General features: G+C 33.2%; 1 protein-coding gene across 5 annotated transcripts in view; it reads left to right on the top strand.

The window, feature by feature from the left end:
* The window catches only part of enok (histone acetyltransferase enoki mushroom), a 150,828-nt gene that overhangs the window by 116,974 nt on the left and 18,358 nt on the right, over window positions 1-15,496 (top strand). For all 5 annotated transcript variants that reach the window (XM_075382531.1, XM_075382530.1, XM_075382527.1 and 2 more), the window contains exon 18: window positions 7,722-9,588. In XM_075382531.1, coding sequence (XP_075238646.1) covers window positions 7,722-9,588 — 1,867 coding nt within the window. The remainder of the gene's footprint in view (window positions 1-7,721; window positions 9,589-15,496) is intronic.

The following is a 15,496-nucleotide window of genomic DNA, read 5'->3' as shown; positions in this document are numbered from 1 at the left end:
TAATATTGAATTTGTTACATGTGAGTATAGTCGTCTGATTGATGCTGTCGGCCCCGTTGTTGCTTTTTAATAACACACTCAAGCTTTTGGTATTTTTTTTCCGCCTTTGTGCGAGTCTCCTTAACATGGTAAGTAAATGATCTTTGGTAGTCTAACCACATTCCAAGCTACTTAACATTTTTTACAGATTGAATGAGGTCTTCTTCACCTCTAATAGAAATTTCCTCGATTCTTCTCCTTCCTGTCATCATTATCATAACTGTTTTGCTATAAGATATACTAAGACCTTTTATTTTCATCCATTCGCATACCATATTCAGTGCCGCATTTGCAGCTGATGTCACATCCAACTCTTTCCTCGCAGTAACCACTAATGCCAGGTCGTTCGCAAATCCTATGAATTTTACCCCATTTGGATAAGCCAACCGTAGAACCTCGTCAAAGATGAGGTTCCAGAGATTCAGGACCAAAACCGAACCTTGAGGGACACCACTTGAGATTGTGAACTTCAGTTCACCACAGCCCATATAGTAAACCAATTCCCTCCCTTAGAGGTACCTGTGAATCATTCTTCTTATATAATGAGGTATTTTTTTCTCTTTCAATACTTCAAAAATAGCTCCCCAACCGAGGGAATTAATGCGCTTTTAACATCTATTAATATAACCACAGGAATGTTGCGCGTTCTCCAAGTACCTGCTGTGGTGGTATCTACGATACGCAACACCTCTTTGACTGTGTCTGTCGTAGACTTCCCAGGTGAAAAGCCATATTGGCTAGGGCTAAAGTGCTCTGTATCTTCGATATATCCTCATAACCTTGTCTCAAGTAACCTCTACAACAACTTGCACAGACTGTTTGTTAAACAAATCGGCCTTTATGAAAACGGCACATTCACAAACTCCTGTTTTTTTTTGTTTTTTTTATTAAAACTAACCGCGATAGTTTCCACGACTTTGGAGTACATTCACCTGTCAATATGTTCATAACTCCGAGGAAGGTAACTGGAGCTTTCTCCACCAATACTCTGACTATCTCTACAGGTATGTTTTCTGGTCCGGGACTCTTTTTAGCTTAATTTTTTTACCCACCACATGTAATTCAGACATTGTAAACAGGGGTGTATCCTCAGCAATAATCTCTTCTCTGATCGGATCTTTGTGCTTGGGGAATACCGTCTCCATAGATTCTCGTACTTGTTTTCAGTAATCACTGGTAGCTGTCATCCCAATTTGCTTGTTATCAATTGACAACCCTGACCCCATGGATCCTTGTCAGTATCCTGGATCAGATCTTTCCAACACTTTGGCTGGCTTTATCGTGGCATTATAGGCAGCTCTAGCTCTGACATATTTTTGTCTAGCATTGTCTTTAGTTACTTGGTAGTCTCTTCTGTTTGCCTGTTGTAGTGTTCTTTTTGCCAACAATGTTTTTTTAAGTAAAGTATCTAAACAAGGGTTTCACCAGTAAGCATGTCGCTTCTCTGGTAACTTTTGCCTTTTCACATACCTCAATTACGACTGCAACTAAATCTTCCAGGTCAGTAATATGCGCAATTCTTCTACCAGTAACTTCAGCGAAACGAGAACATCCCCTTCTGGAAGTCATTGTTCTCATAGTTCGAACTAAGCATGATTGTTCTATAATCTCGTAGGCGATAAGAAAATGCGTCAGAATGTTCTGATGGATGGTCTGTCTTTTATCCATCCTGGGCTTTTTATTACCGATATATTAGGTTCAGCAATTATAACAATTTCTACCTGCATTCGTATCTCACATGTGAGTATAGTCTCGTTCACAATCTTCAATCTTCTATTTTGACACATTATATATCCAACCTAACAGACTAAGCATGGTAGTTCTATAATCTCGTAGGTGATAAGAAAATGGTCAGATAAGCTTTCATCTTCATCTCCAGTTATTTAGTCCTGCAGCATGTTCTGATATAAAAGTTAGGTCTATTGCCGAGCATGCGTTAACTACGCCAGAAGGTTGGTTCGTCAGCATTCATACACGTAAGGCCCAGAGCATTGATTTTTTTTTCTTCTAAATATTGAACTTTAATATTACGGAAAGACCCTGCAAACTCAGAAGATTTGGCATTAAAATCTCCTGCGAGGAGTACCTTTTTTCTACCGAATTTAACAATCTCCATTCCCAATTCTTCAAGAAAAATCAAAAAATGTTCTACTTGTGTTTGGAGAGTGCTATACGGAAAAGATCACTATATCTCCTAGATCGGTCCATATGAAACCAGCACCTGTACCACATTTCCTGACCGGAGTCTCCATTGTTGGGAAGCCTATTGCAGTGACAGATGTTCTGTCTTTTATCCATCCTGGGCCTTTTTTATTACTGATATATTAGGTTCAGCAATTATAACCATTTCTTCTTGTATTCGTATCTCTATCTCCCATCATATATCATGCGCCTGTCTACTACAGTTAGTATTCAGTTGTAATATTCTAATTTTGGATGCCGTATTAGTCCAGTGGTCCTCCTCACTGCAAGTTGCCCACGCCCTAGTTCCTGTGCATTGGGCACTCTTATGATCAGGCTTAGCACAGTTGAAACACAGGTGACGCCTGTCCTCTCCCTTGCAGTTTGCAATCACATGGCTGACACTCCAACATCTATAACATTTATCCTCAGGCTCCTGAATATACGATCTGCAGTGCACCCACCCGATCCAGATGTGAGGCTCCAGTAGTTATCGCAGTGTGGTAACTGGTTATCACTGTTGTATTTTATGTCTCGCCGTATGCCGGTGTAATTGAAGAGATCTTAAAATCATCAGCATAACTATGGCATGTTTAATCTCCTGTTCATCAGTGTCATAGTCTATAACTTGTAGGTGAACTACCATCCTACATCCACCCCTTGCTCTCATGTCCACCTTCCTATCCGCAGTTTTGTTGTGTAGTATTGTAGTAAAATCTTCAGCCTTTGCATACCTTTCACACGGATACATAATTCATTATTAACTCCATTCCTCATGGAAAGGACCTCTCCTGCCTCCTCGCGAGATTTGAATGTGTTTCATATAAGCGTGTGGGTTTGCAGTTCCCCAAACTCGCACGTTATGACGGTTTACTTTGCCACTAATATGGAAAGTAGCTTCATTGCTGAAAATTATCTTGTTTAGAAAACCTTCATCTAACAACATATTTTCCTGTAACTGTAAACAAAAATTGAGCCTTCATGTTTTATCTCCATCATAAAGACGCTGGATTAATTGAAGATGGTACGTTTTGCATAATAAACGTTTACGGAGAACTCTCCACACTGTTGTTTTCGGAATTCGTAATTCTCTGCCTGCAGCCACAGTCGATTTTGACAGGCTGTGAATGAAACTTGCATGCAAACGTTCGACATTGACTTCTGAGGTTGATGGACGATCAGTTGATTTTCGCTTGCACAAGCAACCAGTTTCACTGAATTGTTTATACCAGGCACGAATTGAATTGTCACTTGGGTGGCTCCTTATGAAATTTCAACTGAAACGCATGTTGCACAGAAATTACTGAATTTGAGAAGTGAAATTCAAACACACAAAACGACATCTCGCTTCCCGTGGCAGCCATTTTCTCTACTATCAACGTCTAGCGAGCAAATGGTTTACTAACTGCCTAGTATATGTAGAAAAAAACTATTTGAGGTACTCTTTCGAACAGTACTTGTTTTATTCTTATGAGTGAAATAGTTTTTTGTTAATGAATTCTCAAAACTCTGAAGAACATTATGAAACGCCCTGTATTTACTTGTATAAATAGAAAGCTTTTAATAATAGAAATAACATTTAGGAAAAGAGCGATAAATAACTTCTGTTATTTATTAAGATTTACTTGCCAGATCTCAGGGGAGTTTAGTGAACAGAATCATTAAACTGAAGAATAAAATCATTATTCAGTATCACCAAAACATAAAAGAAACTGGAAGGAAAGGCTACCATTTCATGAAATATTGAATTTTTATAAGAAAAAGTAAGATATAACCTCAAAATAACATCTTTGAGCTTCTACAAAATGGTCTGGAGGTTGAGTCAAAATTTACGAGTCCATCAGGCTTGCAGACTAGTGAAAAAAAATTTTTATTATCTGCAGTGATGAAAAAATTACTTGATTGTGCTAGAAAATATAGTTTGGACTCAGAAGACCACAGAAAAGTTTTGTTTTCCAACAATTTTATGTTGAAGGAATAAGAGTGCAGCATGTAAAAGAAGATTATGAAAGGTTAACTATAAAACATTTCTATCAAACTTTTAAGGATCTTTTTAAAACCAAGTTTTTTGGTTTATATTTAATGGGTTATGAATACTTATGCCCTGTGAAGGTATTATGAATAGTAAAAAAAGTATTTATCATTACTGGAGTAATGAATGTTACTATAGTTAACAAAACTTCATTCTGATGATCTGCCATATTTCAGCAACCTTGTGCAGTCACATTTCAAAAAGTTAAATCAGATTTTTTTCAGTACAAAGGTATAAAAATACTTGACTGCCTAGGATTTCACCAGATATGAATGCCGTTGAAAACTGGTAGACCATCTATTTGTAAGGGCAAGCTCTGAAAATTGGATTGCACAACTAAAGAAAAGATGATTTCATCACTTACACTGGTGTGATTTCATGACACAGATTCGCAAAAAAGTTAAAACTTTTAAAAAGTTAAAGCTAAAGGAAGACATACTAACTTCTAAAAATCATTTTAAGAATGGTATTATATTTGTTTTGTCCCATTAAGAAATAAAATTGTTTATAACAAAAATAATTCAATTAATTTACACAAATATGTATTTGGGGATTTCATGTGTGTATTTCTCAGGAAATGTGTATTACAAATGTGGGTGCACTTTATGTAGATAAGCCAAATTAATCACCTTTAATTTGGTTCCTTGTATTATGAAAATTAATGGAATTATGACTAAAAACATTTAATTGTGAAACATAAATGTTGCTAAATAAAAATAGTAATTGAAACAAAATTACCAGGTGTGTAAATATGAAACCGGAATTGCCCATAGATGGCCCTAACTGTCAATGTAATTACCATCAAACCGCATTATTGGCGCCATTTTTTGTCTTTGACAGCTGACAAAACTTTTCAACTCACAACAATACAAGTTTTGTACCTACAAACTAAGATTTGCTGACAGCATTGATTTTCTGTTACCATTTGAAGAAAACTGTTGAAGAATCGCATCAAATGCTTTTTAAAGCTTACGGTAAGCATGCTGTTGGTAAATCACAGTCCTTTGAGTGGTTTAAAAAAAAATTCAAAAGTGGTGATTTTGACATGAGAAACTGAGAACGTGGAAGACCACAGAAAAAGTTTGAAGACAGCGAATTGTAAATGTTGCTGGATGAGGATGATGCTCAAGCGCAACAACTTGTGAATCAATTAAATGTAACACAAGAAGCTACCTCCATACGTTGAAAGCCATGGGAAAGATCCAGAAGATGGGAAAATGGGTTCCACATGAACTGAATAAAAGACGGCAAGAAAACCAAAAGATTCATTTACGAAATGCTGCTTGCTAGGTACAAAAGAAAGTCATTTCTCCATCGAATTGTGACAGGTGATGAAAAGTACTTATATTTCAAGAATCCCAGGCGTGAAAGATCATGGGTAACTCCAGGCAAACCATTGACATCGACTTCAAGGCCAAATCGCTATGGAAAGAAGACATTACTCTGTGTTTGGTGGGATCAGAAGGGTGTGATTTATTATAAGCTGCTAAAACCTGACAAAACCGTTAATACTGAATGCTACCAACAGCAAATGATCGATTTGAATTGAGCATTGTGTGAAAAACAACCAGAACATCAAAAACGGCAACACAAAGTTGCATGGAGCAAAGTGATTCTGCTTCATGATAATGCACCATCACGTTCAGCAAAACCCGTCAAGGAAACAATTGAGGTGTTCAGTTGGGAAATACGTTCGTATGTGGCTTACTCAACAGACTTGGCTCCATCCAACTACTATTTATTTACATCGATGGAATGTGCACTTACTGAACAGCGCTTCACTTCTTATGAAAATGGCTCGATGACTGGTCTACCTTAAAAGAGCAACAGTTTTTTGGCGTGGCATTCATAAATTGTCAGAGAGATGGGGAAAATGTATAACTAGCGATGGACAGTATTTCGAATAAAATACTTCTAATCATTTTCATACAATAAATGAGTATTTTCTATACAAAAATTCCAGTTTCATATTTACACACCTGGTAAATCTCACAAAACAATAATTAATAATTTGGTAATTCATTTTCCTGTTAATTAGCTTTTTACTCAGTTCATTGTGACCATTGTGTTTCTCACAGATGTTTTGATTTTACCCAATGTAAAATGATACAATTTTATGACTAGAAAATGACATTTTTTTTATTTTCCTGGTGTGTAAATTGCAATCTGTTCAACTAGTGAACAGTAAGAACCCTGTATGACCCAATGAGATGAGAATATACATGTCATATAATGAGGTGTTGTCTTGTACACACTCGGGCCGACCATTCTTGACATGTGTGGTTATTTGAATCCAAAGTGCACTGATATCCACTGTCTAGTTATTGAAATTTGTATAAAAGTAATTAATTTTTACTATGATTCGAACCTCAGAATCTTTGACTTTGAAAATTAATTAAATTAACTTTTTAGCTTTTCAAGCTGTTAGCTCGAAAAACAGCCGATTTGCCACAGGTTAACCACTAAACCAGCTCAGTGGGCTAAAATGACATTTGAAAAATAATTTTAATATGTGACTCAGAAAATTTGTAATGTGTTTCTTAAGTTATAGGAAATCGATCATTTTTCCTATAAAATGATGTTTTTTAAACCTTCCACATGGTTTCTTATAATTCTGTTGAAAGTTGACCTTTTTTCTTTAATAAACCAATATGTTGTAGTTTTTGTTCATTATTTCAGAAAATAAAATGTTAAGAAAACTTCCATATGACATCATCTATGTTATAGATGCATTTTCCAGTGATAATCTAATTTATTTTAAATTAGGATTTTAGAGTTACATGTTTCCAAAATTTATTTAAAAAGAATTGAGATATTTTTTATTTATTATTGCTATTAGAACAGTTTTAATTTTTGTTAAAAAGGTTTTTTGTGAATCTTGAACATAAATTTTCCTTAAAAAACCTTTAAGCCAGTTTAATTTTATATTATCTTAAAACTTGGTGAATACAATGAAATGGTATTCAATGTTATAAAAAGGTTTCACTCTTCATCAGGTAAAACATTTTTTTTTTAATGATTTACTGCCTGAGGATGCATTTTAGTGACAAGTATCAAATTAAATGAATTAATGGAAGTAGTTTTTGACTATTGTAGACTCTTGAATGAAGTATCTAGCAAAGTTTGTTTTACAGAAAGTTTTTTTTGATTTACATGTTGAGTATCCAATTTAGCAAAAGATTTCTGTAGGGGAGGGAAGAAATAAAATTGAAAACATTTTTATGCAAAAATGTTGAATTATGATCAAAAAGGTAAAAATCTAGATGTATATATTAAAAAAAAAAAAAAAAAAAATTAAGTGGTAATTTGCATTTCAGGTTTTATGCTATCAGTTTACACTGCCATTTGTTTGTACTTTTATGCAATTAAAAAATTACACTTAATACAATAAAAATATTAGTTGTGGATAACACTTTTTTATTTTATAACTGCTTTACTACTTGTTATTTCTGTGATTTTTTTTATTCAGACGCTGCCTGAGAAGAAAACAGGATTAGTTTTGGTTGAAAGTATGGAACTTGAATCTGAAATTAGGTCGCAGGAGTCTGAAAAGAGCAGTATTATGGAAAAAGTAGACTTGAAGCTGCCTTCCAATCAATCCTCTGAAATGCAAACTAAACATGATACGAAAACTGAAGAAAGTGGTCAGCAGACCTGTGTAGAAAAACAATTGGATGTAGCTGTCAATGGTTATAATGCTAATGAGGAAAATACAGAAGATAGAAAACATAAAGAGAGTATTATGCAGGATCAGTCTGTGTTAGACAAGAAAGAAAATGAAAAGGAGAAACCAGTAGAAATGGATTTGACAGCTGTAAGTGAAGATAGAACTACGCCCAAAGCATTTATAAAATTGAAACCAGGTGAACAAGGTTCAGAAAAAGGTGAAGAAAATATTCATATTGAAGAATCTGAGTCACCATTTAAAAAATTTGGTGATACTGAAAAAGACAAAGAAACTGACCAAAAAAAGACTGATTTAAAAACTTTAGATTCTAAACACAAAGAAGTAGGTCGAAAGAATGATAGTTGTAATAAAGAATGTGGCATGATAAAAAAGAGAGAAGCTGATGATAGCGGGGATGATAGCAGACCTCCTCAATCTCCTACTAGATTAAAACAAAAAGAACAGAAACATAGCTCTTCACCTCCTTTAGTTGTATTGGATGAAGGAGAAAAGGAGAAACAAACAGAAGCAGTCGATGCAGATCATAGTACTGACAGCACATCGGTAAAACAGACTCCTCCTCAACCAGAAATTCCAAGCATGGGTGTATATACTCCAGATTCTACCACCAATTCAGTGCATTCCATCCATGGATATGGACAGTGTGATCTGGATGTTAACCAGTTGGGCTTAGAATCACCAACATCAATATCTTCAAATGATATGACTCCTTCTGTCCCTGAACCTCCAAGACCTCCTTCTGTTTTGCCACCTTATCCAGACTGTGCCCAACAAACAAATATCCTTCCTCTGCATCACCATCACCACCATCATCATCACCTGAGTTCTTCTCCTTTGCACCAATATCAGCCTTCACCTGCACCAGTTCCCATACCTGTACCATTACCATCTGTTCCTGCACCGGTGTCTACAAAACATACAAGTAATAGCACCAATAGCCCTAGTAATGCTGGCTCAAACAGCAGCAGCACTAATAATAATGGAGGCAGCAGTAATAGTAGTAGTATAACTGGTGGCAGTAGTAATACAAGCAGTAGTAGCAGCGGTAATAGTGGTGGCAGTAGCAGTAGCAGCCGGAAGAGTCAAAGTAGTCAGCATCACTCAAGAAGTAGAGCCACACCTCCAGCCCCGACACCACCTCCTCCAGCCCCACAACCTTCAAGACATCTGCAGCAGTCTACATATTCTCACCATCATTCGCATCAGGGAAGTTACATTAGTATGCCACAGACTGGAACTTACGTCAGTGTACCGATGACTACAGTCATCCAGCATAGAATGGCTCAACAAGGTTCAAATAGGAACAGTTTGGGATCATCATCCTGTTCAGTTTCAACACCTACAAACTTCTACATTCACCCGCATTCACATACACCATCTGCTTCACCAGCAACATGTTCTCAGGCAACACAGCCTGGAACGCCTTCATGCAGTTTGGCCAAATTGCAGCAGTTGACGAATGGTTTGGATATGATCACTCCAGGACATTGTTCTGCCACCATGACTCCACCTCCTCCAATGAATCTGACACCGCCGCCACCCTCTAACATGACGCCACCGCCTCCAAACCTAGCCAATTATCACAAATTCTACCCTAGCAACATGCCACCCAGCAGAAGCTCATCACGTCCTCAGATGACCACTGCAGGTGAGAAAATAATTTTTTGTTTACTTATAGTTATCATTTGTTTGCTTCGTATTACTCTTTGTGTTTATAATTCTTTCAATGGTTGTCTTTTACACAACAATTAAAGATTTCTTTGAACTTGTAGAAATTTTAATTTTAAATGTTTGTTATTATTTAATTACATTTTAAATATGACCACTTGCATATATTTAATTAACAAGAAGCAATATATTGGAAGATGCACTTTGTATTTCAATGTATTTTTAAGGCATTTTGTTGCTTTTTTTTTTGTTTTGTTATTGTCATTTATTAATAATTACTTTTTTTGTAAGATAACAGTTATATTTAGAAAATTATTCAATAAAATTTTGCCTCCAATTGTTAAAAATTTTATCTTTACTTTTATCTGAAAATTATTTACAAAATTTTCAATATCTATTCCATGGATTATGAAGTATATTAGAGGACACATTCTATAAAAAGATTGTGACTGCTAGTAAATTTATTTCTGCAAATACTAATCATATTAAAATTTAGCATATACCTCTGATGTTATTTACATGTAGTATTTTGGCGTATCAATTTGTTAAATAATTAAAATACAGTATTTATTATATGATTGATTATCAGTATAAATAAATGAACCACCATACTCATCAACTGAATAGAATGTACTTGTTGTGGGGCATCTTTTGATCATCTTCAGTTTTCATATTTTATTAAATATTTAATTTATGTAATTGTGTACACATTTATTACCCCTCCAACTGAATACTGATAGTTTTTGTAATAAAATGTTTTCTATTATAATGGACTATATTAATTTCTTGTTCTATCTTGCCTGTTGTGGCCATTCTTATTTTACATGTAAACCACCTAAGGTACTGCTAGTTCAGAGTTGCTGTCTCTGAGAATGATATTTATAATACAGCTAGACTTGGCAGTTAATCAAGTGAAGTGCCACGTACAGGTTGATATCTCTTGCATTTTGGTGAGCTTGGGACACTTGTGTAACAGTATATTTGGCTCTGTGAAGAAGGCAGTGAGAAAGCACTTCTTAACTCCTTTTTTTAAAAAAAGAAAGCCTGGTATGAGATGCTTGTTATTCTTGTCTTTGTGGCATGCTTTGTTTTTGTCTTAAGCCTCTTGTCAGATCATCTGCAACTTTTAAATGTTATAGTGTCTTAACATAAATTATTGTTGTAATCATTATTACTTTTGAATTGCAATAAAAACTGATAAAATCACTTTCAGATGCAGAAGAGTTTAAATAAAAAAAAGCTTTTTTTCATGCTACAATAATGTATAAGATAAATATGTAATGAAAAATCGAGACTGAAGATGATCGTGAATTGAAGTGTGCCTGTTAATAGTTAATTGTGCATAATTAGTATTTTTTGGTTCATTTATTAAAATTGATCTTGACATAATTTTCATGTTAGCTTATTTAGAAATAATTATGTTGTTAGCATAGAATTATTGTATTCTTAGATGTTGATGACTATACAGTGAAATCTTTTGAAATTATTATTTAAGACTACCCAAAAAATTGGATGAAATTTTATATTTTGCAAGATATTTTGCCATACACAGAGACTCATAAGGTTTTGTTGATCAACAGGTATGTCTGGGAAGTATAATTATTATATTCAGTGTAATAAAAGCCTGAAAGAGCTTTCTTTATTGTGGTGAGACCCTGGACGATCAGCTTAAAGACTTAAGAGCATTTTTTGTGTACAAGTTGTAAATATTTAAAACATAAAATTATAACTTAGTAAATACTAAAATTTTATTTAAAAAAAAGTTACTGCTCTTTCTTTATCACTCAGTCAAGCTGGTTTGTTGCAGTACTGTTCTGTTAATTCCTTTCTACTTCTATTTTGTCTGATCTTCCAAGTAAGTAAGTGTGACCAAATTTAAAGAGGAAGTTTTGAATAGTCCACAAGAAGGAAATAAAAAAGCAGTCATTATTAGGATTTTAATTATTTCTTTCTAATACTTATTCAGTGATAATATTGAATTATACTGAATTTAACAGATACTATTTATACACCTCATTTTATGAGGGCAAGCCAGAAAGTGAAGTGAAATTCAAAAAATCAATATATTCATTTGTACTTAAATAAATCGTACATGCATTATTTTTTTACATAGTTTCCCACTACTTCCATTCACTTAGTCCATCTTTTAATGAGCTTTTGAATTCCTTTCTGGAAGAAAGTTATCAGACTGGTATGCAAAAACGTTTTTACTGCTTCTATGGTCTCTTCATTAGATCAATAATGATTCCCTTCAACTCTTCTTTAATGGGCTAAAAAGATGAAAATTGCTCTTGAACAAATCTTACGTATGAATGTTATTGGGTCAGAGATTAAAATGTTGCAATTATTGTTTATTGGAACAACATGAGGATTAGTGCATGTGGACAGTTCAAGACTAGGTCAAACTAGTTATAACTTTTAATAACAATGGCCTCTTGATACATTCTTTCAGCCAGCATTGTTTTGTTGAATTCTAATAATCAGTACACCCTGATGATCTGATTGAGAACTAACAATCTGCGGATAGATATAGACGTTATGAAAAATAGATGCAGTTGTTTATGGACCTAGAATCAACACTGAGCTTGTGGATATTATACAAAATAGTGAATCAATCATTTAATTATTGTACTTTAGTGCACAGTAGATGATTACTATAGAGTCCAGTTGACAGTACGCTGGACAGTGATAATTTATAAATAGGTGTATAGTTTGAAAATTCCTGAAGGAATATAACCTTCCATACTGAAGAATTTAGCATGATTTTCAAGAGGTTTCACTGTATATTAATTGGCTGGGGTTTGGTCAGTAAGTTTATGGTAATAATTATTTACATATACATGTTTATTATATGAACTTTGCGAGTCAAAAGTTATGCAACTCTTAATTTGAATATTGAATCCGTGAGAAATTTACTTAAGTTTGTGCATGTTGGCATCACTTGATGTTGTATTTATATAATATACAATGATAAAGTAATTCCTAGTATCTTCACTATCTTTAAAAAGTGAGCTGCAAGTTGGCCAACAAATATGGATTTTATGTTTGGCGTTTTTGGACTTAATGTGTGTTTAATTTTGAGAGTTATTTTAAATCGCAGTCATTCATGAAATATATGATAAACTTTCATATTTTTTTGTGAATTGTAAGTACCTGATAGCTTGACTTTCAAAAATTGGTAGTATGTACAAACAGAAACAACCCACAATTTAAAAGTCTAATCTACAATTTTAAATGATGAATCCTTAGAAAATTTTATTGTATTCTTAAAATATTCGCTACAAAAATGAACATTAAATTGTCAACAAGATTGTCATGTGAAGTCTCAGCAAAGTGACAAGGAAATTAAAAATTCTGTCAGTGTGATATTTATTTTGTGCACAAAATTTTAACAACTTGACAGGGAAAAGTTTAATTATGCCATCGATTCATTCGGGTTGTTCATAACACTGTTTAAGCCTTGGATTATATTTTCTTTCAAGATGAAGGATGATATTTTTACTCAAGTGGCTATGAAAACATATAGAACAATAACTATTGAAAAATATTAAGTCTTCTGTGAATAATTCCTTCAAACTTTTGTTCGAAGTGCATTTTCACAAAAGAGAATAGTGAAACCATCTTTTTCACTGAAACAATAACAGCTGAATGTTATTTGCAGATTATAATCTGTTCATACCATTTCTAGAAGATGAAAATGACTGCTGGCTACAAAAGATTGTGCAGCACCATGGATAATATTCATTACAGTTTTTTATTGCATGAATTCTATGGGAAGAAAATAATTTGCTATGGTTTATTTGTATCTACATTGCTAGGTTTATTTTCCCTTAATTTTCTCTTTAAGGTTACTTAGAAGAAAGTATATAGAAATAATCATCATAAATTATTCAAACAGAATGTGTAAGACTAAAAAATGTCTTGTTGGTGTGAGACCAATAATGTTTTGCAAACAATTTGTTAGGATTTAGTCAATAAAAAAGAAAAAAAAAGGTAATTATGTATATTTTATTAAAGATGAAATATTACTTAAAAAAACGATTATGGGTCGCATAACTTTTGGCTCTCCTGTATGTGCAAGAAGGAAATTAAAGTATTATTAAAATTATACCATGGAAGTATATGAAATAAATCATAAAATAAGATCACAGATAATCATAAAACTTTTTCGTAGTCTGTTAAAATTAATGTTAACTGAATTGTAAAATTTAATTTGACTGGAATAATATCACTTGTGGTGAAAGTTTCTGTGCTATGCTCAAGTAAATCAGATATTACTTATCCAAAAGTGAAAAACTACTTCTGGTATCTCAAGAATGATACTGTTATTTTTGCTGCTGTTGAAGCAGCAGGGTGAGATACTAGGATGTAGTTCATTGTAATGCTAGTAAAATACTTCTAAAAGCCACCTTCAAAATACTTTTAAAAATTACTAGTTTTTCATTTAGGAAGAAACAATTTTCTCATCTGTCTATGAGTTGGGTATATAATACTTAGACTTACTGTAAAATAAATAGCCTTTTTTGTTCTTTTAATGTAAAATGTTTTAAACTATTAATTTGAAAAGTTCAGTTTATAGCTGATTTTAGAAACATAAATCTCTGAGTGCATTGCTTTATCATGCATTCAGTTTTATAGGTGTTATTGTATGCAACAACAAATTTGTTAAAATGGTGGCCATAAAATAATAGTCATGTAATTTTTTTATGCTTTGCGTAGTGGCTTTGTTATTTAGTTTTAATGTTTAGTTTTCATGGTGGTCAGACTGTGCCCTTCAATTTTTTGGTTCTAATGGGTTCAGGTCTGGCCACTTCACTTTTACTGAGGAAGTACTGAACTACTCAACGTGAGCTAATGGACTTGTTAGGTAACTGTCCTGTTTTGTATCAACAAATTGAAAATTATTTTATTATTTTGTGCTGTATTGTCATTAAAATAGTTGAGTTATTCAATTTTTTAATGCAGTCTGATTTTTATAATAAATAAAAAGCTCTGAGAAATACAGGTATTTTATTTTTTTTATGCATGCAACGGAATAAATGATTTGAAACTATTGTATTTTTGGAATATATTGAGTGTTGCAATTTTTGTGAATTTTTTTTGTGTGGTTACTTAGAAAAGTGAATTGTATGATCAAATTTTGAAAATAGTTATGAAAAAATAAGCTATTTTATAATGTATATTCATTGCAGAAGTTGAACTGCTAATTTTGAATCTTAGTTATTTGATCAATTATCTAATAATTTTTTGTTAATGAAAGGACGTGTCATGGGGATTCGCATTAGTTCTACATAAATTTAATATAAGTCATAGAGGTTTGGGTACACTTTTGAGCATATCTATAGGTGAAGCCCATTTAAGAACTACTAACCTTGAAGAAATAACACTTTGTACAAGTGAATATTATATATTCACTTATTTTATATATATATATATACATTTTTTTTCTAACATCATAATTTCTATATTGAGTACAATTATCAAACTTTTAGCTTTATCATGTGTTGATGCATATGTAATACGGCTAGTTTTGAAAATTGAGTATATCAGAAATGTTTAAACATATCCATAAATAATTTAATTATGATGAAGCTAAGAAAGATAGATAAAATTGTACTCTATAAAAATTAGTCGATTTATAATTTATACTCATGTTTTCATAAATTTTTGGTTTTAAAAATTGCTATCCTTTTTATAGCATTTAAGTATGTAACTTTGTGAACATCTTTTGTGTAAAAATGTGACCTTTTGGAAATTGTGTATTTTCTATGAGGGTATTGTTGCAAAGTGACCATACATATGTAACGGGGAGAGTGGTATTCGTGTTTCAGTGTACTGTTTGAACTTCCACTTATTTGCATTATAGGCCAAGAGAGAGAGAGATTAAT

Source organism: Lycorma delicatula, chromosome 1 (assembly GCF_047948215.1).
Source record: "Lycorma delicatula isolate Av1 chromosome 1, ASM4794821v1, whole genome shotgun sequence".
Lineage (NCBI taxonomy): Eukaryota > Metazoa > Arthropoda > Insecta > Hemiptera > Fulgoridae > Lycorma > Lycorma delicatula.
The sequence above is the reverse complement of the archived record's forward strand: the minus strand, read 5'-3'. Positions and strand labels throughout refer to the sequence as shown.